The 25,413-nt window shown below is 59.8% G+C and overlaps 1 protein-coding gene across 4 annotated transcripts in view; it reads left to right on the forward strand.

Moving 5' to 3' along the window:
* Cdh4 (cadherin 4) overlaps positions 1–25,413 on the forward strand; it is a 388,330-nt gene that overhangs the window by 308,731 nt on the left and 54,186 nt on the right. For all 4 annotated transcript variants that reach the window (XM_078052088.1, XM_078052089.1, XM_078052087.1 and 1 more), the window contains one exon: positions 23,438–23,593. In XM_078052088.1, the coding sequence (XP_077908214.1) occupies positions 23,438–23,593 (156 nt within the window). The remainder of the gene's footprint in view (positions 1–23,437; positions 23,594–25,413) is intronic.

Here is a 25,413-nt window from a genome sequence, read left to right on the forward strand (position 1 = left end):
GTGGACTGATGTTGGTCAGGCGGTCTCCGCCAAAGTGGCTCGGCCCAGGATTGTTCTCACTGCAAAAGCAGAGAGGAGAGGTGCAGGGTCAAGGGCAGCCACACCGTCCTCCTCCTGGCTGACCCCAGGGAAGGACCCGCCATTGGCGTGGACCTGGGTATGGGAAGAATCGGCCTTCAGAGGACCTTGGTGCTGGTCCCCTGCCCAGGGTGGTCTTCCTCAGCAGCTTACCCTGGCTCTTCCCAGTAAAACAGCCCCCACCCACCCAGGCTTGGACCTGACCTGTTTCTCAGACCCCCACCAAGTTGTGGCCCGTGGCGAGGAGGAGGGGCGACTTTGTCAGAAACCGTAACAAGTGAGCCACACCCTGCGGGAGACCCCTCGCCACGCCTGCTCCCCATCTCACCTCCAGAGGCTGGTGTCCTGCAGCTGCCGTCCCATCCTGCTCACGGGGGTTCCCAGCCTGGCTCCCAGCAGGCTCAGTGTCTGAGGTGGCTCCCAGGCTGTCACAGTCCCGGGGGATGCAGACCAGGGCTCCGGGGTCCACCAGGGCTTGCCTGAGAACCCAGAATCTGAGCAAACGGGGGGAGGTAGAGGCAGCTCTGTCTGCAGGACTGCAGGCCCACACCGAGCCCTCACCCCCACAGGGCCAGGGCCACAGCCCTGAGGGTGGGACAGGGGTCAGCATCAATCCAGGCCCCAGCTCCTGGGTAGGTGCCGGTGGCCCCTGCAAGCCCCACTCTGTGCGAAGAGGAAAGCAGCTATGACCTCAGGGTCCGAGGACCGACACCATGGGAAGGTCTCGGGAGCGGTCACCCATTCTGGAGTGGGGCAGAGCCATCCAGGGCTAGGACAGGGATCCAGGCCGCCCGGCAGAACTCGCTGCCCCAGGGAAACCCCTCTCTAGGGCCAGGGCGGGAGGACCCACCAGCCTGTGCCCTCTCCTGAGCAGATGACCACACCTGCCCTCCCACGCCGGGTGTGCAGGCTCCCTCATGACCTGCAGAGTCCTGTGCCCAGGCGGTTCAGAGCTGCAGTTAGACCCCGCCTTGCAGAGAGGTGAACGTGAGCCCTGCTAACGGGCTGCACCCACCAGCCGGCCTCTGAGGTGCTGGAGCGTCTGTAATGCCCCCTGATTCCTGATGCCGTGCTGAGCGGGCCGTGAGGCACAGTGGCTCTGGAGGCCCCCGCTGCCAGGACGTGCTACTGAGATTTTTTGTGGGGGAGGGGGTCCTGGGGATTTAACCTGGTGTGTTTAACCACTGAGCTACACCCCCAGCCCTTTTAATTTTTTTTTATTTTGAAACAGAGTCTCACTAAGTTGCTAGACTGGCTTTGAACTTGTGATCCTCCTGCCTCAGCCTCCCTGGTGCTCCCTACTGCCTAGGGAGCTTACAGACATGTACCACTGCACCCGGCTGTTGAGCAAGTTTTAAGGACCGTTTCCTCGTGGTACTAGGGGACCGCATGGGTTCTAGCACTTCTTTGTGGGGGGTAGTCCTCGTCCCGGCCCCACAGCAGGAATCCCATCTGCCCTGGGCTCTGAGTGCTGAGTGTGCAGGTTCCTGTGTGCAGCCAGGGTAGACCTGGGAGGTGGCGCCTCAAGTCAATTCCTTCCAGTCCTTGCACCCGGCCCAGGAGCTCTAAGAGTGATGGAGAGGATGTCTGAAAATTCTGCCCTGGAGAACGTGGGCTTGCTTTAGAGTGTTGGGGGAGCATGGTCTATGCCCAGAGGGCGCCAGGGCGGAGGGTAAGAACCAGGGTGGAAAGGGCTTGTGGCAGATGGTCTACGGTGTCCCTCCCAACCAGACGCCAGGACTCCAGGTCTCACACTTCCACCAGGAAAGGCACCACAGGGCCCAGGGGGTCACTGCCTGGGAGGTCTCAGAGCTGGACGTCGGAGGTCTTGTGGCATGAAATGTTGACCAGGCTCATGAGGACCCCAGCAACTCCCGCTCCACTGAGCTGGCGGGGCTGGGAGGACGGCTGTTCCTGCAGCCATTCCAGCTCCCAGCCTGGACTGGACCCTTGGCCATGCTTGTCCAACGGAGGATCCACAGAATGACAGTGAAAGGCATCTCATCTCACCTCCGCGTGCCGAAGACAGCCCAAGGGAACCTCCCAAATAGGAAAGGGACTTCTCTGGGGTCCCCTGTCAGCAAAGGGACAGGGGAGCCTTCCGCAGGCTCAGAGCTGTGTCCTCAGGCCCCGGAGCCCCAGCTACGGCAACTCCAAGTCAGAATTAAAAGAAGCAAATGGAACACTGGTGTCCTTATTCTAAATCTTTGAAACTGCTAATCCTAGATTATCAAATGCAAAATGTGCCCCAGCCCGAAATGAGAAGCTCACACTAGTGAGGCTTGGAACCAGGACCTGGTTATCTGTCCTTGGTCACCCGGCTGCCTGGAGATCAGCAGTGCCCCTACTTATTTGTTAAATCTTCCACTTCTCCAATTTACAAAAGAAGGTTTTAAGAAGCAATTTCACTTGGCCTTGGCACAGAGGAGCTTAAAGTCGCCTAAAACCCGCACAGCTTAGGCACCTCAGATTCAGACGCCAGCCAAGAACCTTCCCGGGCGGCTCTGGGGCTCTGCGAGTGCAGCTAGAGAAATGTCCCAGGAAGGGAGCTGGGAGGCCTGAGTCTGTGACCTGAAAGTCTGCCTCTCGGGAGCCTCAGGAAGAAGGGGCTGGGGGAGAACAGGGAGGCCAGCTCTAGGAGGCCGGCCGTCCCTCCCAACCTAAACCCACCTAACGTTCTCACCCGTTCCATCTCCATGTGCCTGAAAATATGTCCCCAATGTCCATGGGACACAATGCCCAGCAAGGTCAAAGCGCAGCCTCGGTTGCTGCCTGATTTTCTCAGCAGAGACGCGGTGTTCCGGTGGCAGAGTCCAGGGACCCCCGCCTCCCTCGACACGGGCTGTTCTCTTCATCACTCGAGATGTCCTTTCTTAGGGTGACGCAGGCCATCTGTCTGACAGGCGACACCGTCTAAAGTACCGCCTGCCGCAGATGGAAACTTCTCCCTCCGCTCAGAGCTGCAGAAGGACCCGAAGGAGCCCCCCGAGCCGGGGCCCATCCCGTTGGCTTCCTGGGAGAAGAGGCCGGTGGAGACAGGACGGGGTCCAGTGGGGTCTGGAGGAACCGCAGGACAGCAAGACTGTCACAGTGTGCCCACAGGACAGAGGTGGCAGACCTGCAGGTCCTGGCTGTGCAGCAGCGCCCACTCCCCAAGAGGACACCTGGCCAGGGCTGCTGACCCCTGCCCGTGGCCTTCCTGGAGTCTGCCACCTCCTCTGTGGCCAGCAGGCAGTGGGGCTCTCGGGGTGTCTTGTGTCTGTTCCCAGCCCCACTTCTGTCACTGCAGACAGGAGAGGAGTGCAGCCTGCCTCGGGCCGACCCTGACTGCCACAGTGCATTGTGGAGGAGCAAATCCGGACCCCCAGCAGGGCCCTGCATGTGTGCCCACCACCTCTTTGTGCTCAGGCCCTTCCCCTGGCACACAATCCGGGAGGCACCGAGCTCGCTGCCCTCCAAGCGTGGAGGTTGCTTCTTCTGGACCTCAGACCCCAGACCCGCCCTCCCCGGGCCAGGAGGACCCCGGCCAGCCCTCCGTTGGGCCTGCTGGCTCCAGCTGTGGTGCCTGCCCGAGCTCCCTCTCCTGAGGTCCCACCCACTCTTGCTTTCTCCTGCGTGGACAGTGAACCCCCAGGGTCCCCGTTCGCACCACAATTGTCCCCCTGGCATGCTGGACATCAGCCCTTCTGCCCCTATTGACAGTCGGTCAGCTCGGCCATTCTCGGCAGCAGACGGCCGAGAGTGAGGGCTTGAACGGGAACTGGGCAGTGGATGCTGGGAGCTGCGGTTGCCTGGACAACGGCTGGCAGGCCACGGGAGCCAGCCGGGTCCTCCGCAGCAAGACGCACACTGAGTGGATAGCCAGCACTCGCGGACTACCCGTGGCCCCAGGACATGGGGCTGACTGGGTTGCAGCCTGCAGCCTAAGCTGGTCCCTGTGCACACACACTCTCACTTTCATATATTTCACAAGCTCTGATGGTGGAGAGGGAGTGGCCCGTGCTGGCCCAGGCACAGCCCTCAAGGCACCTGCTTGGGCTGAGAATAGCATGTCCAGCCCCAAACTGCCTCGGCCCCAACTCCAGGCCCACATTCCAGAATCAGGAAGGGGCCTGCTGGAGGGCCTTCGGGGTACCTGGGGACCGGGCTATGGAGGAGAGGGTGCCACTTGGCTTTCTGGGCCACTTCTCTGACGATCCAGGCAGGAGCCTTGCGGTTCAACCTAGTTAATGTCACAAATAAGCACTGGATCCTTCCACTCTCCTTCTTCCAGTCCTGGCTGATGGGGATGAGCAGGTGGAGCTGCCGCGGCTGCTGGACCTCTGTGAGGTGGGCATCATGGCAGGAGCCACGTGACTGTGCCCAGATGTCCCTGGATCTCCTCATCAGAGGGAGGACCCTGGTCCTTTGGGTTCTCCCCTCCCCCCCCAGGCCTGGGGCACCTGCAGGACCTCCATACACAGCACTGGGGACAGGCCAGTGGGGACCAACTAAGCAGACATGAAAGCATCAGAGGCTAGAAACTGTCCTGTCCGAGAGAGACCATGACCCAGGAGGACAGGCGGGGAGGGGTCTCTGAACTGCACACCCACCTGCCTGGACAGACCTAAGCTCCACAGGACGGACAGAGCGCACAGACCTCTGCGTGGGTGCCCGACTTCCCGGTGCTCCACACGCCATCCTCTCCTCCCAGGAAGGCGTGAAGCGCATTTGTATTCCGCAGCCTCCCGCGACTCTGATTTATCGCGTCTCCCCAAATCCATCATTAGGATGATCATGTGCGTTCATGGAAGCGGCCGGCTGGAGCCCAGCAGGGTTGGCACGCTGTGGCACTCGGGTACCTCGGTTAGAAGGGGGCTTCGCCCGTGATGGCTGGGCGGGTCCTCTCCTCTGCTGCTGATTGGTGTCGTTTGTGTGACGACTCCGAGACCCCCGCCCGGTGGGGGCAACCTGGGACGCACATGATGACCAGCCTTCTCCCGCTCTGTGCACCACGGAGGGGACGTGTCACAGCAGCTAGTTCAGTTGTGCTGATGAGATGCATATTCATGGGGCTCGGCTACGGCACCCTCACTGCACGGCAGGCCTGGTTCCCGGGACTGGACCAGCCCAGCGGAGACGCAGGGGGAAGATGGGGAGGGGTCTCTGAACTGCACACCCACCTGCCTGGACAGACCTAAGCTCAGGCCCTACTTCTGCTGCCGACCAGCCAAGTGGCCCAGGCCAGTCCAGGGTGGCCAGGGCAGGGAGGGCACGCCCTCCTTCCCAGGACGCCCCTGCGATTGGCAAAGCCAGACACTCCGGTGGGAGCCAAGACCGTCAGGTTCTGGAATGGCCCTCAGAGCACCTTTCACGTCCCAGGCTCTGGGCTCTGAACAGACCTGGACAGACCACCCGGCTCCAGGAGGCCAGGGCGGAGGTCACCAGAGACCAGACAAAGAGGACGCACGCCCACCCCCTCCCTGGTCCTTGGGAGGCCTCTGCTGTGGAGGGTCCCCCAAGAAGGCCCTGCTGTGGGGGTCCCCTCAGGAAGGTCCTGCCGGGAGGTCCCTCTGAGGCGGATCCAGTGTTGTAGGGAGGTGTGACGGAGCCCTGCCCTTCTGTGTCCCTGAGGTGTGGCCCCGCACCGCCTGGGTGACCCTCTGGATGGTCCATCTAGGATTTATTGAGGATGACTTTGCTTTGAATGGAGGAGCCCAGGGAGGAGAACCCAAGCCGTTAGTCCAGTTCCGCTTCCCAAACGGTTTCCAGGCACCTGCCTGACGCGTCACAGAGCCCCCAGTGAGATGGGCCATGAGCGTCACTCGAAGGTGGATAAAGCCACGGTCACCTGTGCACACGGGCGCACCACAGCACCGGCCCCGGGGACTCCACGGGCCAGCCCATGGCCAGCCGCTGACGCAGCCTCAGACCAAGGCTGCACTCCCCCTGGGCCCACTGAAAAGGGCGGACGGGGGTCAGTGAAGTCGGCGTTTCATTGTGTAAAATAACGTGAGGTAGAAGTCGCCATCGGAAGGAAGCATAGGTGCACAGCTCTGTGCAGCCACCGCCGTCCCCAGAACGCCACGTCTTCCCCACTGGGACGTCCCCAGCCCCTGAAGCCACTGCGGCACTCTGACTCCACAGCTGAGCCTCCTACCGGAACCTGCCGTCGGTCCTGCTGCCAGCCTCGCTGTGCGGTGGCCAGGCTCACCACTGCCTCCTTTTCCAGGCTGAATCACACTCTTTCGTGGAGGGACATGGGTCTCTCTGTCCACTGGTGGGCTCCTGGGTCCCCCTGCTGGCCGATGTGAGTAATGCCACTTACAGGACAGTTCAGTGAGCCCAGAGGTCTCATTGGTGACTGAGGAAGGGGACTGTGGAGCCTCTGGCCTTGGTGCGTCCCCCTGGGGAGCACTGGTCCCTGTGCTGTCCTGCTCAGTGTGGCCTCCGTTCCTACCTTGGTCAGGCAGGCACAGCCATGGGGACATGCCTTCCCTCGAGGGTGACGGAGGGGCTGTGAGGTCATGATGTGAACGTGCCTGGGAAGGCACCCCACTGTGACACTCGCTGTGGGGCCTGGCTGATGTGCAGACGCTGGGGGGGAGGACCAGGGGTGGGCCAGGCGCCCCGCCTCAGCTGGGTGAGCAAAGCCACCCTCCCAACCATCTGCGCCACGCTGGAGAACCCCTGGAAACCGAGACCGGTATCCCGACCCCCAGTCTCTTTCAAGGAACCATCAGCTGCTGGGGACGCACACACGGTGACAGCAGGGCCCAGCAGAAGGCCTGGCAGCACGGCCCTGCTGGCCAGTAGGGTCGGCATCGGGTTGCAGGGGAGACCCTGGCAGCACCCCCAAGTCTGAGCACCCCAAGTCTCAGAGTACCTGGAATCCCACCCCAAGAAAAGGGCCGACCCTCACTCTGCTCCTCGCCGTCAGTCCTAGTTTTCCAACAGGAGGAGACCCAGGGACCCTGGCCACGAGAAGCCCTCCCTTGGGTGATCGGCCCTCCTGCTAAGGGCCCTCAGCCTCCTGAAGGACAGCCTGGCCTCCTGCCTCCCCGAGACTGCTTCCCAGATGAGGAGCGAGGCACACGTGCCCTCCACGCCTGGGCGTTCCTGGTCTCATGCAGGAGACATAAAGAGAGTCCAAGCTGCTGGGGTTTCTGAGCCCAGTCACGCCACGGAGACCTCGAGTCCTGTCCCCAGCTCCACACCCGGCTGTTGGCACGGAGTCTTCATGCCCACCTCGAGGAGTGGCGGAGTAATGGTCTTTGTGTGTGTTGGGGGGGCGGGGATGGAAGCCAGGGCCTGTGCAGGTGAGCTTCATCCCCATCCCTAATGATCTCTTAATGCTTGTCATCGGGAAAGCAAAACCTTCTCCAGCCCTTATCACGGAATTTCCCTGTGGGTCACCACTCAGAGATTGGTCACCAGGCCCCTGGGCTGGGCTGGGCCAGGGGTGGGCTCCCAGGGAGGCTGTGGGAGCCGAGGTTGGCCCAGCCTCTGCAGGGAAGGCAGAGGGAAGGAGGGACCCCTCGGGCTGTGGGGCCGGCCACTCTCACCCACCTTCTCCAGGAGTGGGGTCCTTCCACTTCCTCGTGTCCAGTGTGGACAGTGTCCTGGCTCTTGGAGGACTCTCCGTCCATCCAGGAGGGTCTTGACGTGGTGGTTGACAGCCCCGAGTGCTTCTCCTCCCTCCTTCAGGAGGACAGTGGCCTTGGGCTTCTCTGCTGGATGTCATCTTGGTGACAACTGCTTGGCAGCGACAGCCGGCAGCCCCACAGCCCAGGCTGGGTGTGCTGCTGACCTGGTGTCCACCCCTGGGTGTCCACCCCCGGTGCCTGGAGCCTCGCTCCTGGAATGAAGCCCAACACAAGGCCACGCCACCTCGAGGTGTACGTGGGACCCTCACGCCTCCTGTCAGGGCGGGCCGCGTTTTCACGGAGCAGAGCTGTCGCCGTGTTGAGATCACCAACACTGTTACTGTGGTGCTGAAATGGGAGGTGACAGTAGGGAACACACAGTCGTTCCTGTGTCTCTGAGGCAGGGGTGCCACTCCTACACCAGTGGCAAGGTATGCAGTGGTGCCTCCTTTGTGCACAGCACCCCCCAAAAGCCAAAGTGCCGGACATAATGGCCCTTCTGGGCTTGGCAGGGCTGTGGTGGGAGAAGGCCCGCCAACAGCCACGGGTCTGCCCATCTCCCCCTCCCTGACCGAGGGGACCACCTGCCCGCCTCGGCCCCCACCACAGCATGCCCCCCGCCCCGCATCTCAGGAAGCGAGGTTCCCAGCCAGGATGGAGGTCACAGCCTCTTCTGAGTCCTGGTTTCTGTTTCCCTCGCCACCCTGGCCCAGGCCTCCGGACACCCCGTGCTTGTTGGGAAGAGGACGTCTGTGGATGCAGAAGGGCACTTGGGGTCACGGGACCACCGCCCCACGACAGGCTGTCGGGGGCAGGGTGAAAACCAGGGTGCTGCAGGCCAGAGCTGTCCACAGAAGGGAAGGCTGTCCCCAGGCCTGGCCTGGCCATCCCAACACGCATAAATCAGGCTGAGAGGCCACCCTTGCACTGTCCAGGAGTGTGGAGCCAGGCGGCAGGTCGGGCAGCAGACCTCCCTGCAGCCCAGCAGCTCTCTGCCTCCGTCAGGGGCACAGGTCCCTGGTGGCTGAGGAGACTCCAGGGGAAAGGTGTGGCCCTTCCAGGTTTGCCTGGACTCAGACCTGAGAGTCCAGGGCCTGAGAGCAGAGCAAGGAGGGGTGGCCTGGTCACCATGTGGAGGGGTTCTCAGCTGGCCCAGGAGCTGGGGTCAGCACGTCCGACAGGCCCCGCAGGCCTGCTTCCCCCGTGGGAACCTGGGCCCTGTGTTGGCACCATGGATCGGAGGCCTCCAGGGACATCATGTTGTGCCTGAGGCCGGGCTGGGCATGGGACAGTAAGGGAGAGGGGCCTGCAGGGAGCCCAGCGGCACAAGGGCATGCACCCCATGAGCAGCTGTCCAGCAACCCTGGATTGTCATCCTGAGCCAGGTGTCCTGATTTTTCACGAAGACCCAGAAATCTGGATTCCTGTGTGAGATGGATCTTTGATTCTGCTGACTAGACTGGGAGGCCCCACCATGCTCAGGGCACCTGCCGTCCTGCTTCTCTCACCGCCGCCCGTGACCATCCCCCACTCCAGAGCAGGGAGCCAGGCAGCCAGGGCCAGGCCACTCCCGTGAGCCAGGCTCTTGGACTCCAGGAGAAATGAAGCCAGCAGGGAAACTCCTGACCCACTCCGTCATCACCCAGGCAGGGCTGGGGAGGCAGGAGAGCATGTGGGGGACTGTTCGGCCCAAACCCCCGGGGCCAAGGTGCGTCCGTCTTTGGGATTCCTGGGTTTTCAGCATGATTAGGTAACACACTTGTTCTAGATGGGGTTCTCCCTCCTTCTGGGCAAAGGAGCCCCCTCACACAATGACGATGACAGTGGTGCTGGGGATACTCAAGATGATGGCGATGAAGGAGATGGTGACCATGTGGACAAAGAGGGTGATGGTGGTGGTGGTGGCAATGGTGCTAGTGACAATGTGAATAAACATGATAGTAGTGATTACAGTAATTATGATGATGATGGTGATGATAATAATGGTGGTGATGGTGGTAATGATGATAGTGGTGATGGTGATAGTGGTGCTGACGGTGATTGTGGTAGTGATGATGGTAGTAATGGTGATAATTATGGTGATGGTAGTAGTGTAATAATGGTGATGGTGATGGTGATAATGGTGTGGTGGTGATAGTGATGGTGATGGTGATAATAATGGTGGTGGTGATGATGGTGATGCTGATGGTGATGGTGGTGATGGTGATGGTGATGATAGTGATGCTGATGGTGATGGTGGTGATGGTGATGGTGATAATAATGGTGGTGGTAATGATGGTGATGGTGGTGGTGGTGATGGTGATGGTGATGGTGGTGATGTTAGAGATTATGTGAAGGTGGTGGTGGTGGTGATGGTGATGGTGGTGATGGTGATGGTGGTAGAAGATGTAGAAATTGTAACCACTGTCTCTTGACTACTTTCTTTGAGTCTTTAAGTTACAAATATCTTGCTTTTAATTTTCCTGGCAATTTTAATGTATTAGGTGTCACTCTCCATTAATGGAATAACAGACTAAAAATTAAGAAAGTCAAACTTGTCCAAAGATACACTAATAAGTGATAAGATGAGGAAACGGAGCCGGAACTATTTGCATTCCAAACATGCTTGAAATCGTTGACAGGTTATCTTTCCAGTGAATCTGTGTGTATTGTGCCCATTTGAACAGCTAGGTCCTGGGTGACCACTTAAACAGTTGGCAGCACAGGACGTTGTGTGTACATCACATTTATGTCCCCAGCTTCATGTGCATGCTTTATAAAATAAGACCTGCTATTCTCTGCTAAGTAAACTTGCTGTCAAAGATGGCCTATCGAGAGATGCCATGCTGAACACACACACGGGGGTGGCCCCCTCTCTGTGTTTTATTGAGAAGGCAGAGAAATGCTGCCTTGGGCAGGGGAGGAACTGCTGGAGCAAGCAGTGCTAGGGACCATTCAGCACTGGGTGTGTCTCTTGCACTGCTGTTTTCCACCAGACGTTGGAGCAAGGTTTCTCGTGAGAGCATCTCCCTGTCCTCACAGCTTGCGGATGGCAGCTCTGGGCCTCACGGGCTTCCTCCAGAGCTCAGCGCCCCCCATCCTGCATCGTACTGAATGGTCCCCAGTACGCCTTGTCCACTGCAGTGCTGGTGGGGACTTGCAGGTAACTGGTATGGCCAAGATGAGACTCTTGCACCCTACAAAGATGGGTAAGAATGCAGAAAATGTGCTGTCCCTTCCAGGCCGAGAAGCAAATTGGGTGCATCCCTGATGGTAGAGGCAGGCAGGAAGGAAGGGGGGGGCCCTGGGAAGCGTCATTTCGGGGCCACAGGCCTCACACAGGGCCGCCAAGCTCGCATGGCTTTCACCCCGTACTGAACTGCTGATAGGCGCTGTCTGCACGTGCTCCCATTCCCAGCACTCGCCTCGTTAATTTACCTAGAATTAACCAGCAGGAAACCTTGGGAGAAAAGAAGTCTTTTGATAAGAAATCGTAAGCTGGTACCAGACAGGAGGCCGGTCAAGGTCCCCAGAGTAGTGATATTTAGAAGAGAGGGAATCCTTTCATTGAAGGCCTCTTTCATCTGGAACCTTCTTCCAGCCTTCTACAGAGCTGCCGTTGGCCGAGAGCTGGCGCTGGGCCAGGGGCAGTGAGAGCAGGGCTGAGGACAGGCTGGCCCCCCCCAGGCCGCGAGATGCAGCGACACTGTGAGCACAGGCCGCCCCCACACAGGTGCTGCGCAGACAGTGCTTAAGGAGGGGTCTCCTGTGGCCCGAGGCCGTGTCCCTGGTCCTGTGGCCTCAGCCTCAACGTCCTGGTCTAGGGCTCACCCGAGACAACGGGTTGTGGGTCTGATGTTCCCCGTCTGTCCTCCCCGTCACCCCTTCACCCATGAAGTTTAGGCCATCTTCACCAAGATCCCGAACCCGAACCCCAGGATCATGGGCACAGGCATGGCCCGGGCCCCGCCCGAGGGCTGCACCTGCCCTCACCCACCTGCCGCACACCTCGGCTGCGGAGGTAGGCACAGCTTCCCCCCCTGGCTTCAGCAGTGAGCAAACTCAGGCAAAGGGGAAGCTAAGCAACCGCCCACACTCACAGGCAGAAGAGTAGAACCTGGACTCGCATCTGGGCAGCTGAGCCCAGAGTGGACTCCTGCCCACGGTGCACTGAGGCAGCTCCAATATGGCAATGTCCAGCGGAGCCCTGGACCCTCAGACATGAGCCCACACTTCCCAGGGGCTTCTGCAGTTAGCAACAGCTCCATCCTCCCCGTGCCTGGGATCCTGTCTGCCCGAATCCCTGTCCAGTCCATCTCCAGACCTTAGAGCTGTACCTTCAAGGCAGGTATAGAATTGACCACCCCCAGGACCCTCACCAGGCCATGTCGTCCCTCTGCACAGCCTCCCTGCTCCTGCCCTCCACTCCCCCACCATCATGGCAACACCAGCACCCAGCTCTCCCAGCTCTCCTCAATGGCACAGTCCCTCCTGGCCAGGGAGAGGTCAGCGTCCTGGGGAGGTCTCCACTGACCTCCTGCTCTGCTCTCTCCCATGCCCACCCCCCAGCCACCGTGGACAGCCAAGCTCCCAGCTCTGCGTGTCTTCCTGCGGCAGCTTCTCCTAGTTGTCCCTGGCTGGAACACTTCCCCCAACGTCCATGTGGCTGTCTCCTCGCTGTCCAGGCCTCGGCCCTGGTGTCACCTTGTCAGAGAAGGTTTTGGTGAAGCCCTTATCTAAGCTGTGTCTTTGAGGACAACAGCTCCTGCCCCTGGTGCCCCGGGGAACACATGCAGAACAGGGTGACTGTGTGTGTCCAGAGGTGAACACAGGTGGAAACTGGACACAGTCATCCTGGTCTGTGTTCCCAAAGGGAGTGCTCTGGCCAGGGCCTCCTGACCCCCAAGGACTGAGGATGCAGTTTAGTGGCCGAGAGCTTGCCTCGAATGCAAGTAGCCTGGGCTCAATCCCCAACACACACACACACACACACACACACACACACACACACACACACTTCCTTATTCTAAGACTTGTTCTTGATCATTATCAGTCCTCACCTACTGCACACAGAGGGTGAGCTGGGCCCTGTGAGACATCAAAACCCACCCCAACACCTGAGACGCACCTGGCCTGCGCAGGCCACCGCCCTCACTCACTGGGCCGCCCTCATGTCTTTGCACCCTGTTCTTGGCTGCCCTGCCCACAGGGAGACTGAGGATACAGGAGTCTGAGAACCAGGTGGTCAAGGAAAGCACCAACAAAGTGGACGAAGTACTGGCCACGAGCATTTACCTGAGAAGAGAGCCCCCGTGTGGGTCCCCAGACAGACAACTAACACATGCTGCCATGGGGAGGAGGGGCTCGGCCCAGGGCGAGGGCCAGGATGAGAAGCTGGACTTGGTTGAATGTTCCTGGCTAGGTTTGACCTCAAAGATTTTTTTACAATGTTATTTTCAAAATCACATTTGTAGAAGAAATCCCTAAAATCAAAAGTAGAGTGAAAATAATGAATCTACCAAGTTGTTGACATTGCTACACAGGTGGGAATTATTTTAAGTGACCTAAAGACGTGACAATTTTACTCTATGCCCTTGGTGAGATATACTCTAAGACCAAAAGGAAAAGCTTTGATCTGATTTCAGTAATCACAGGGTTTGTGATGGTATTGCTATTGTAGTTTCAGGTGGTTGTTTGTGTCTTAGGTACAAGTGAAATGAGTAGATATTGAGAACCAGGGTTGCTGGATTGAGAGAAAGCAGACACAAATGTAAAACCAGTGATGCTCGGCAGAAACCTGCAGACCTGAATTGGCTTGAGGTTTCAGAATGGACTCCTAATACATCACATCTTTTTTTTTTAATGTATTTCTAGTTCTAATATAAAGAAATAACAGCCCAGCCCAGCATCTCTGAGCACCCCTGGCCCCCGACTATGGTCTCTAAAGAGCATTTCCTACTGAGAAGAGTCAGGGCTTTTCTGAGAAATTCTAATTCCGGGTCTAGAGCAGGAAGTGTACCAGATGAGCCCAGCATACCTTGCCACAGCTGAGTGAAGAGGCACTCAGGGACTGCAGGAAATGCCAAGAGGGCGTGCTGGTCAACTTGAAGGAGCTCCTCGCTGTCCCAGTTGGCCTACTGAGCCACTTTAGTGTGGCAATTGCAGCAGATTGAAGCGCTCCTTAGAGTAAGTTTGTTAACTCATAATGACACCCTAAATATAAATCAACGCCATAGTCACCTGAGGCAGCCATGAAACACTAGAAAACAAAGCAGAAGAGCGAGGCGTTTTTCCTGACAGTCCTGAATGGCCATACCTCAGCGTAACATGCAGGTAAGCGGTGCTCTGTGGAAGTTCCACACCTCATCCGTGAAGAGGAAGGGGTGAAGTGTTCCTATTTTGCAGTCCCTGATGAAACAAGGGACCCAGACTTTCGCCATCAGTGGCTACTGCCTCCCAAGAAAAGCGATCAACAAAGGAGAGACAGACCCAGGCACCACCCATGAAGTATTTTCCTCCGTGATCACAACAGATCCTGACCCAGCCCCTAGATCTCATGGCCACTCAAGAACCACAGAGAAGGGAAATGGGTGAACTCACCCTGGGTGGCTCCTCATAGGGATGAGCCATCGGGACCCAGGCCTGGGAGTGTCCAGCGGGACCAATGATCCACGTTTGTTTAGTTTTTGATTTTTTCCTAACACAAACTGTGGCGGGACAGAGAGTCAAAAGGAATCTCCAGTCCAAGGAAGTCAGAGGAGAGTCACAGCAGGAGGCCGGCCTGGTGGAGTCCACTCCTGCTCAGATCCCTGGGGCGGCCAGGACACAGTGCTCCCAGGGCTCCCGTTCCTTGGCTGGTGGCCCACTCAGGAGCCATGTTGGCCTGGCCAGCTCCTGGTCCCTGTGCCTCAGTCATGTGGCCTTCTGCCAGGCCTCAGCCTAGCTGGGCCTCTTCTTCCTCATCCAAGAGTCAGAGTGACGGTTTCCACCTGCCTCAGAGTGGGCCTGTGAGGATACATGAGATGACGAGAGGAAGGTGGTTGGCAAGGACCCGATGCCGTGAGGTGTAAATGTCAACCACTGCCAACGTCATCGTCACCCCTCACCTCCACCATCACATCACCACACAACCACCAAGACCTCGGCCAACATCCTCACCCCCACCATCACAACCACCTCTGGTCCCATCAACACCCCCCTCGTCACCATCGTCACCACACCCCCCCTTCATGAGGGGACAGACCTGAGGGGTTCTAGGCCCAGGAGGAGATATGGAGCTCTCCAGGTTGGGTTTTCTGGACACTGCTTGGTGACGCCACCAGTGACAGGAACGAGAGGCAGGGTGCCCAGGTGTCCTGGTCCTCCTGTCTCCCCAGCCACCCCTACACCTAGCAGATGCAGCCATGTACCTCAGAAATGACCCAAGATCTCAACCATTGGCCACCAGGAGCTCTGGGCAGTTGGCCTCCTCATCAGGGATCTGCACGGAGTTCAGGGGTCGACTTTACACACTCGCCTGCAGTCCACAGCACCGTGGCCATCGCCCCTCCTCTACGCAGACCTACAGATGACCCACGGAAGGCGGTATTCAGGAAGTCACCCTAAGTCCTCCTGAGGGACATTTGGGACTTGACCAGAGCGTGAATTAGCAGCAGTGTCTTTGCTTTCAGAGGCCCCAGGGAAGGTGTCCTCCTTGGCGGGGGTTGGTGGGGGGGGGGGCAGCTCCCTGTGAGCTGAGCTCATGCACCATAGCCGTCCACCTCCCCCAGGAACCAGAGCCTGGCAACAGCTAGACATTTGCTTTTTCTTGACCTGAGCAAATTAAATCCTCCCTGAACTGCAAAATTGCCTCCCCTAAAATAGAGACCATGGGCAGAAGAGTGGAAAGAAATGTAAGTGGACATGTTCCGTTGTGAATGAGGTGCTTGCAGGAAGAACTCAGGCCCCGTGAGCTCGGGACGTAAGGGGCCTTGCACGTGGCCAGATGGTGCAGTGGGAAAGGGCAGGGCTCCCTGCTGGCCTCTGGGCAGGCTGGGCTGCGTGGAGTGGAGCCAAGACATGGTTAGCCAGCCCTGGGCAGGAGTCAACCCCACCAGCTCGGGCACACAGGCACCTGCAGTGCTGCCCCCGCCCGGCCTCCGCTTCTCTGGTGAGGAACGAGCCTTCTTTCTCATCATGTCCCAGGTGGATAAGAGGAGGCACTGCTGGGCCCGTGGTCCCCTTCAGACAGAGCCAAGACGGCAAGGGTCAGGACACCTGGGAAGACAGGGCACTGTGGTTCCAACCAGGAAGCTCTGTACCCAGGGACAGAGTTTGGCTGTCACAGATGGCAATGGGGTGTGCGGGCACCTGGCAGGCCGAGGCCAGGGAGGCTGCTAAAACCTGAGAGTGCTCCGTGACCCTGCAGAGGGTCACCCGGTGCACGACGCCAGCGTGACAGAGGGTCACCCGGTGCACGACACCAGCATGCCAAGGTGGAGCGGCTCTGGCCCGAGTGGAAGGCCTGTGGATCCCTCAGGACTCCGCTGTTAGCTTGGCCTCGATTTGGGAGTTGGAGTCTCAGGTCTCAGACCCCAGGAGGAGACGGCCAGTAGCTCCAGAGAGGGTGGGACTGAGACGCAAGAGTCCGGTGAGGAGCCTGGGCCCCCGTGTGCCACAGGCATTTCTTGGGTACCTACTGTGTGCTGCGGAGGGTTGGCCCAGCTGCAGCTGAACACTTCCACGCCTGGGGGACAGGGACGGGATGCCCACAGACCAGGACACTGCACAGACAGCCAGCATCGTGCAAGGCCCTTCGAAGGGGCGAAAGGTGAGGGAAATTTCAGTTAAAAGGAGAAATGGCCGTGATGGATTCCACGTGGTGGCCATGGAGACCTGGCCTCCGTGTCGGGCTGATCCAGCTGAGAAGCAGCTTTTTATTTTAAGCTGATGGCCCCCGACAGGCAGTGGAAACGTGAGGGCCACACCCAGGAAGCAGGAAGCAGTTCTCCTGCTGCTGCTCAAGCCAAGGAGCGGGAGGCAGCTCCTCTCTGGAAAGGCCACCTGCTCCCAGGACCCTCCAGAACAGCGGGGTCTCACCGAGGGGCTGCAGGAGGGCCACAGGGCAGAGCCCACACCTGCCAGTCTGGCCCGGGAGCGCCGCCCCAGTGCTGTTAACACCAGCCTTCACTGCCCGTTACTGTCCCCCTCTGATGGGGCACAGCACTGTCCTCACTCCACTTTGATACCCTGATGCAGCAGCATCTCAGCAGGCTCACAGGCAGCCCTCGCCTCAGCCTCCCCAGGACCAAAACCCTCCTCAAACCCAGCCCACCCTGCACCCTGACTCCTTCCCCAGGACCCAGCCCACCCTGCACCCTGACTCCCTCCCCAGGACCCAGCCCACCCTGCACCCTGACTCCCTCCCCAGGACCCAGCCCACCCTGCACCCCGACTCCCTCCCCAGGACCTAGCCCACCCTGCACCCCGACTCCCTCCCCAGGACCCAGCCCACGCTGCACCCCGACTCCCTCCCCAGGACCCAGCCCACCCTGCACCCCGACTCCCTCCCCAGGACCCAGCCCACCCTGCACCCCGACTCCCTCCCCAGGACCCAGCCCACGCTGCACCCCGACTCCCTCCCCAGGACCCAGCCCACCCTGCACCCCGACTCCCTCCCCAGGACCCAGCCCACGCTGCACCCCGACTCCCTCCCCAGGACCCAGCCCACCCTGCACCCCGACTCCCTCCCCAGGACCCAGCCCACCCTGCACCCCGACTCCCTCCCCAGGACCCAGCCCACCCTGCACCCCGACTCCCTCCCCAGGACCCAGCCCACCCTGCACCCAACCTCTGTCCTAAGGGGACCTTCCTTGGGGGTCTTGAATTCCCCTCAGGTCGCCCAGCGTCTGCCCCTTATAGGAGGGCTTCAGGTGTGCAAGGTCTGGGGTGACGGTCTTCCACCTGTCCTGTCCTTCCCCGTGCCCTCTTACCCGCCAACAGCAGGGAGCTGGCAGTGCCAGGAAGCCATTGGCCACTTGCCATGACCAGGGGCCACCTTGAGACAGATGCTGTCAGCCCAGTGGCTCGGGGATGGCAGGCAGCTTCCCGTGTCCCCCAGACTGCCTTCAGATGGGCAGCAGTGACCCCAAAAGGAAACTTGTCCCTTGCTCCCAGCAGGGCAGGCAGGGACACCGCCACCCAGCCGTTCCGTGGCCGGGTCTGCTGTAACCCCACAGCAGACACCAAGTGGGCCCGGCTTGTCAACGGCCCAGCCCAGGCACCTGGAGAGGGGGCTGGCTCACGCCTGCCCACCGGGCAGTGTCACTCCTGGCTCTCATTGATATTCACATGACTTTGAGGACTTTTTCCTAATTTGTAAAACGCAAAGTCATTGAGAGCCGTGATGTAGGATGGTGTGAGAGACACACAACAAGGCTGTTCACGGCCCGTTCCGGGCTTCTGCTCATCACAAGAACCTAACTGAAAATGGTTGAAGACTGAATTTCATCATGCTTGGAAAATATTTCATAAAATGCAAGAACTACAAGCATCTTGCAGCCCCTGCAAGTAATGTTCCATAATTTAGGAAGAGTTTTTAAAAAAGTAAAAATACTTACTTTGCCTAAGTTCGTCCCATTGATTTTACGAGAACAGTTTTTACACGGCTGATCTCGCTGCTGGCCCAGCACTGTGGCAGAGGGCTTTTAAATTAAGCTTTGCAGCCAACTCCCAAGTGTCTCACTTAAAGCAGGGTCACCATTTCATGATCACTCTCAAAAGCAATTAAGTGAGGCTCTACCCAGAAACGTAGATGGAATTAGGCGACTGCAAATTGGGCTTCTAAACTCGCGGCAGGCACGCCCCAGGCCTGTCCTGCAGAGCTGGCTGGAGCGAGAGAGACCCCGAGGAGACCCCGGGACCAGGCTGTCCTCCCGTGGAACAGTAAGCTGTCCTTTGTGCTTTAAGAGGCCCCTGGGCAGCCAAGGTGACCACCAAGGGAACAGGGCCCTTGGTGCCTCGTAGCTGTGAAAGCCTCAGGCTTACTCTCGGGCCTCGGAGTCTCTGTCCGCACAGTGGGCTGGGCGCGGTGGCCGTGGGGCTGACACTCTGGGATGTTAGTGGTCCAGTGAGGAGCTCCAGGGCAGAGGGAGCGCCTGGCCTCTCCTATTAGGACCTCCACGCTGGGCCAGAGCAAGTGGCTGGGCTGCTGGGGCCTGGTGCTGGAAACTGCCCCTTGAACCAAGGGCCCCAGGATGAAGGAGGGAGAGGGGACAGGAGGCGGCTCCAGAAGCCGCCCAGCCTTGGCGTGGCCCCTCCTCCTCTGCTCCGGGCATTCTCAGCCCCCTCCACTGCCCGCTCCCTCCCCTCTCCTAGGCTCACTGTCCTTGTCCCACACGGGCTACCCACTCAGAGACTCCCCACCTGGCCCCACCCCTGCCCCTTCTCATCCTCCGGGTCTCAAGGTGGTGGCTCCTCCAAACCCTCCTCGGCCCGCACCACACTGGTGACCTGGTGGCTGTCTGTCCACCCTGTCCGTGGACCCGGCCTCCTTATTTCATTTGTTCATCCAGTAGTTACTGGGCACCGGCCAAGTGCTCAGTGTCAGGCCTGGGCAAGCCACTCTTGGGACAGATCACCCTGTTGTGTTCCCAGGGCCCAGAGTGGCCGCAGGGCAACCTCAGTGCTCAGAAATGAAGGGAAGGTGGGTGGAGGGGCCAAGAGAGGCAGGAGGAGGGAGGTGGGGAAGGGAGGCAGGGAAGGGAGGCAGGAGGAGGGAGGCAGGGAAGGGAGGCAGGGAAGGGAGGCAGGAGGAGGGAGGCAGGGAAGGGAGGCAGGGAAGGGAGGCAGGAGGAGGGAGGCAGGGAAGGGAGGCAGGGAAGGGAGGCAGGAGGAGGGAGGCAGGGAAGGGAGGCAGGGAAGGGAGGCAGGAGGAGGGAGGCAGGGAAGGGAGGCAGGGAAGGGAGGCAGGAGGAGGGAGGCAGGAGGAGGGAGGCAGGGAAGGGAGGCAGGAGGAGGGAGGCAGGAGGAGGGAGGCAGGAGGAGGGAGGCAGGGAAGGGAGGCAGGAGGAGGGAGGCAGGAGGAGGGAGGCAGGAGGAGGGAGATAGGGATATGTGTGCAGGTGGCGTGTGTGCTGAGTTTGTGTGTACATGTTTATGTGTCTGCATGTGTTGGGTTTGTGTACATTTGTGTGTGCATCTGTTGGACTGCGTGTGTGTGTGTGTGTGTGTGTGTGTGTGTGTGTGTGCTTCTGTGTGCCCAGGAACTGTGCAAGGCAGTGAACATGAGCAAATGGCTCAGGGTGGACCTGACTTCCTCCAAGGTGCTCCGGGGCCCGTCCCTCACACCCTCTGCATGTTTGTCACTAGGGGTGTCCCTTTGATAGACAGCTCTAGCCTGTGGCAGGTGACCTGCCAGGCAGGCCGTGTGGTCCTGCAGCCCCTCTGGCCCTGCATGGGGCAGTTGCTGACTGCCTGCTCAAGGCTGAGGGTCTCCCCCCACAGGTGAGGTCTCTGGTGGACCCAGGAGCAGGGCCACACACGGGGGTCTTCTCAGCTTGGGCCTCCTGTGGGATCCAGCACCCGCTCCTGCTCAGCTGGTCCTGCCGGACCCCTCCACCAGCCTTTCCCAAGGACAGAGCCGGCCTCACAGGCGCCCTGGGCGGGCATGATCACGGGCCGCCATACGTTATTTTAATGCAGACATCACTTTAAACCAACCTTTCGCCATCTGTTCTGTCCTTTAATAACAAATGCAAAAGAGGGCGATTCTCGGTGGCGCCATAAAGCCCGGAGTGTGATGGGTCGCCGGCTGCGCTCCTCCTTCCTGGCCCCCGCGCACACTGCTGTGATGTTCTTCTCACTTTCCAGACACAAACCAAAGGGAAAACCGCTCTCCCCGATCCCGTGAATCACCACCGTGTTTCTTCCTCACGTGGGAAACCGCGGGAGAGTGCTGGGCACTTGAGAGCCCTTGCCAAGACCCAGGCAGACGCCAGCCCAGCGTGGCCCACTGTCCTCGTGTGTCACAAGGCAGCACCGAGCGGCCCTGAAGAACTCAGCAAATGCGGCCCAGTGGTCAGAACATAATGAGGTTTCTGGGCAAAGCAATCATCTGTAAGTTGGGCAGGTCCTTTTCAGCAGTTGTATAATCAAATTTCCCGTGAAAGGCAGGGCTCGGCCTGAAGGCGCGGCAGTGGCGGCTCCGTGAGCGAACAGCGCCGTCTTCCCGGCTGGTGGTGGCCTCCTGCGCACCCTGCCTGCCTCCGAGGTTCCCCTGGCTCCGCGTGTCCCTGGGGTCCAGGGTGACCTGGGGCAGCATCAAGGCCCTTGGTGCCCTCATCCTAACCCACTCACACACACCAGCCCACAGGCCCCGCCTGGGGGGTCACAGCCTCCTGCTCCCCTCTCCCACCACAGAGGGACAGTCGGGCACAGGCGAGACTCACCCTGTGTGGCCTGGTGGCCGAAGCTTTGTGAAACTCCCTAGGGCCTCGCCCACAGAGGACATGGAGAGAGTACCCTGCCTCGGCCGGGCTGGCTCTGAGGGGACACTACCCTGTGGCCTCCTGCAGAGGAGGGGGTCAATTCAGACCCAGCTGGAGCCTCTGCCTGTGCTGCCCAGGGCGGTGGGCACGAAGCCCGGGTGGTGTTTGCACAACAGAGGGCAAATGCCACTCACAGCCCACACACAGCCGCCATGTCCCGCCCGCCTCCTGGCAGACTCACGTGACCTGCATCAGAACTGCCTCCTTTCACTCCCAGGTGGAGGATTCTGCCTCCTGTCACCATGGCTGGTGGGGGGTGGCAGGTGGCAGGGGCACCTCTACCCATAGTGGGGGGCTCTGGTACAGCTGCAGGGAGAGCTGGTCCTGCAGGGTCTGCCTCCAAAGTGTGGGGGCTTCCTGGGGTGTGGCTTGCAGTGTGGGGAACACCTTGAACGGGAAAGAGTCGTCACCACAGACCTCTGCAGCCTCCGCAGCGGCCCTTGCCTGACTCCCACTGCAGAGGTGCTTCTGGGACAGATCTGCTCCCGGGGGGTGAGGGGCTCCAGGGCCTGCCGGGGCCCCTCCCACCACACCTGGGGTTGGCCTGCAGCCCGGCTCACGCCCCAGAGGGACAGCACGTTCTGGCTCACAGGCTCTGTGACACCCAAGGGCTGCCTCTCTCTGCTCTGGAAAAGCTCCTGCCCCGCAGGCTGGAGCCTCCTGCCGACATGAGGTCTGCCACCCCCTTCACTGCTCCAGTCTATTTCTGTTGTCTCAAAACATGTCAATGTCATCAAGATTCTCAGTTGTGCTTGTGTGACATATAAAAAACAGGATGTTAAAAAGTCTCTTCTTTTTCCTCTTAAATGTACCAAAGGTGCCCGGCTTGATGACTCTCACCTGTGATCCTAGTGACTTGGGAGGCTAAGGCAGGAGGATCATCAGTTTGAAGCCAGCCTCACAACTTAGGCCCTAAGCAACTTCGCAAGGCCTTGTCTCAAAATAAAAGGCTGGGTGGAGGCAGAGTGGTTAAGCACCTCTAAGTTCAGCCCCTGGTACCCAGATAAAGTTGCAAATGTGCGTTTCCTGAGAAGCCCGGAGGCTGGCTCCTGGCCTGCTGCTCTTCAGGCCTAGACACCACGGTCCCCGCGATCAGGGGGCTCCAGCATCCCGCCCCAGGTCCCTTCCTCCTGCCACCAGGTGCTCCCTTCCTTCTCCTGCCCTAGTTCTCTTGTGAGTGTGGGTGTGTTGGGGCGCGAGTTTGCTGGACGCGGTCTCGGGCTTTCACCCTGCGAGAGTCTCCTGGTTACGTTACTGAGCTTCAAGGGTGTTTTTAAACAGCACTTGTGACTCCTGCTTGACCTAGTGGCTGTTTCAGAGCAAAAGTTCTTCTTTTTTAAGTTTCACCACTAAATTTTCATTCTAATGCTTCAGGTCATGGTCAATTTTGTGGAACATTTCAAGATTGTCCCTAAGGTCCATTTGGTGGCAGAACGCTGTCGTGGTCCCCAGAGCCTGGAGGTCCTGAGGAGCCGTACTTTCCAAAGGTGTCACCAAACTCGAACACAAGCCCCCTGGACCTCGGCTTTCAGAGCCCAAGCAAGGCACCTCCCTTAGCGGTGCTGCCCTCTTGCCCAGGGCTGGCGCCATGTCCCCGCGTCCCCCGGCCCTCACAGACATTTGCTGTCACTGGTGAGAGACACACAACTCTTAATTCTGCATTGTCCTTTCTGCTTCCCAAAGGTCTCTGTTCGCCCAACGATCCGGTCACACATAAAACAGCCGCACCCCGTACAGACGCAGGCCCTGGCCCCGCCCCAACGCTCTCCTCCCCATCTCACCTTGGTGTGGGGGCCAGGCCCCACTGGGCTGCGTTTCAACACGACGCAGCTTCTCCCAGGAAGGTCTTGTGCTGACTTAGCTCTGTGCTCACAGTGACAAGGGCTGTCGGCACTCAGTCCCTGGCCAAGCACTGCTCGGCCACCACCTTCTGCCACCCCTCTGTGACCAAGGTCCTACTGTGAGGCACTCCCAGGACCCTCTCCCAGGGCCTCCGCCTGTTCCGTGTCCGGCCGGGTCTCCTTGGGGCGTTGGAATCAACCTGAGGAGTGGCTCTCCACCAGGCGTCCCACGCTCCCTGTCCAGACGCTGTACCCTCCCATTCCCTGACTGGCCATGGGACACGCTGACCACTGAGTGTCCTTCCTGTCCCCAGAGCAGATGGAAAATCAGCCGCGGTCCCCGTCACTCTGGTAGGGTGGCTGACCCTTCCTGTGTCCTCCCTCTCAGATCCGGTCTGACAAAGACAACGACATTCCCATTCGGTACAGCATCACGGGCGTGGGCGCCGACCAGCCGCCCATGGAGGTCTTCAGCATCGACTCCATGTCCGGACGCATGTACGTCACGAGGCCCATGGACCGGGAGGAGCGAGCCTCTTACCACGTGAGTGTCGGGGAGGGGTGGTCAGCGTCACCCTCACAGCACTTGAGGGCCGCCCTCCAGTTCACTGGACCCAGACAGCAGCTTCCGAACTTCCAACTCTGCCTCCCATCTACCCACTTCAGCTCTCCCGTCTCTTCATTTACACACACACACAGCTACCTGTCCACTCGCCCGTCCACCCATCTGTCTAAATATCCATGTCTATACCACCCATCCACTCCTCCGCCAAACGTCCATCCACCCGTCCATCCCCCACCACCCATCCCCCATCCATCCACCCATCCCCCACCATCCATCCCTCATCCACCCGTCCATGCCCCATCCACCCGCCAATCCACCCATTCAGGTCTCATTTCTCAAGCGCTGACCCTGTGCCGGCCCTGGGTCAGGTCCTGTGCCGGCCCTGGGTCAGGTGCCGGGCATGGAGACATGAACAGCGTAGATGTGGTCCCTCTGTGGGAAGCTTACTTAGGCTGAGATGAAGAGGCCCCGAATCCTTCTTGGCCTAGAGTCCCCAGGCGGAACTCTGCACCTGCCCCAGGAGGCACATGGCCTGGATTCTGCCTCTCTCCAGGGACAGGAGGTGAAGGGGAAAGACGGTCTTATCAGCTGGTGGAGAAAGAGATGTCCCTGGGAATCCAGGGCATCTGGAGGAAAGCCACCTGTCCCCTTGGAACAAGAGGGAAGGCTCTGCTCACTGCTGAGGCCCAGGGCCCCTCTGTGAAGTCACCCGGAGAAGAGGAGCGCCAATCCCCTGCCGTTCTCAACCCCACACGCCCCATGGACATGCTCAGGAGGACGCTGCCCATGCTCCAGCCCCGGCCTTCCACACTGCTGCCCTCCACCCCCACATGCACACAGGCCCCCAGCATGCACTCAGGGTCTGTGCCTGGCTAGAGGGTGACCCACCAGGCGTGGGGGCCCGTGACCTTCACTGAGTGGGGAGAAAACGGGCCCCGCCCCCAGTGAGCAGGCCTGCAGGTCCCTGCACAGCCCCACCACCTACAGTGGCTCAGCCCTCTGCCTGCCCGCCATCTCTCCCCGGCTGGCGGTCACCTCCAAAGCCTGGTCACAGCACGTTGTCCCACACAGGCCAATGAAGAGGCCACCCTGACTCAGGTTACCTTTTCCAGGATTAGCAGGTGGAGTTTTAGTCACTGGGGTCTCTAAGAAGGTCCAGCCAAGAGAGTCCCCAGCTTCCTCTCCTCCCGGAGGCCTTGACCCCAGGCCTCCACCGCGGCCCTTTGATTTCTCCCTGAAATGTGGTTCTCATCAGTCACATGTCTCCAAACTTGCTTCAGTTGCTCTGGGAGGTGGCAGCCCGTGGCAGGGCCCTGGTGAGGCCGGTGTTCCTGCTGCAGACGGCCTGCTGCAGCACGGGCCCTTCTCAGCCTGCCCGCTACATCCCGAGAAATTTCCACTGAAAGGGAGCCTCCCCACCAGGCGAGGCCGGCCTCGGAACCTCCAGCCTCTCCTGGTGTGGCCTCAGTGGTGAGCAGGGAGGGACCCTACTCTGCTCCCCCTGTGTCCAGGACAGCTACGGAATTCCATGTCCTGGCGCAAAGCGGAAGGCAGGGCCCCTCGTCCAGAACCTATCGAGGATCTCAGGGGGTGGGATCAGAGCATCGTGCCGAGCCTCCCACAGGCCCTTTGAGCAGGAGAGTCGTGTGGCCTCAGGTGACGCTGGCTCTGCAAGCCCATTCTCATTCAGGTGGCATTAGCATGGGGTCACCTCACGGAGCAGGGCTTGAGACGCTGCAGGCCCCTGCTCCTGGCGGGAGCGGAGAGGGGTCAAGCTCCAGGGCACTCCACGGGCCACT

This window comes from Ictidomys tridecemlineatus, chromosome 5 (assembly GCF_052094955.1).
Source record: "Ictidomys tridecemlineatus isolate mIctTri1 chromosome 5, mIctTri1.hap1, whole genome shotgun sequence".
NCBI classification, from domain to species: Eukaryota; Metazoa; Chordata; class Mammalia; order Rodentia; family Sciuridae; genus Ictidomys; species Ictidomys tridecemlineatus.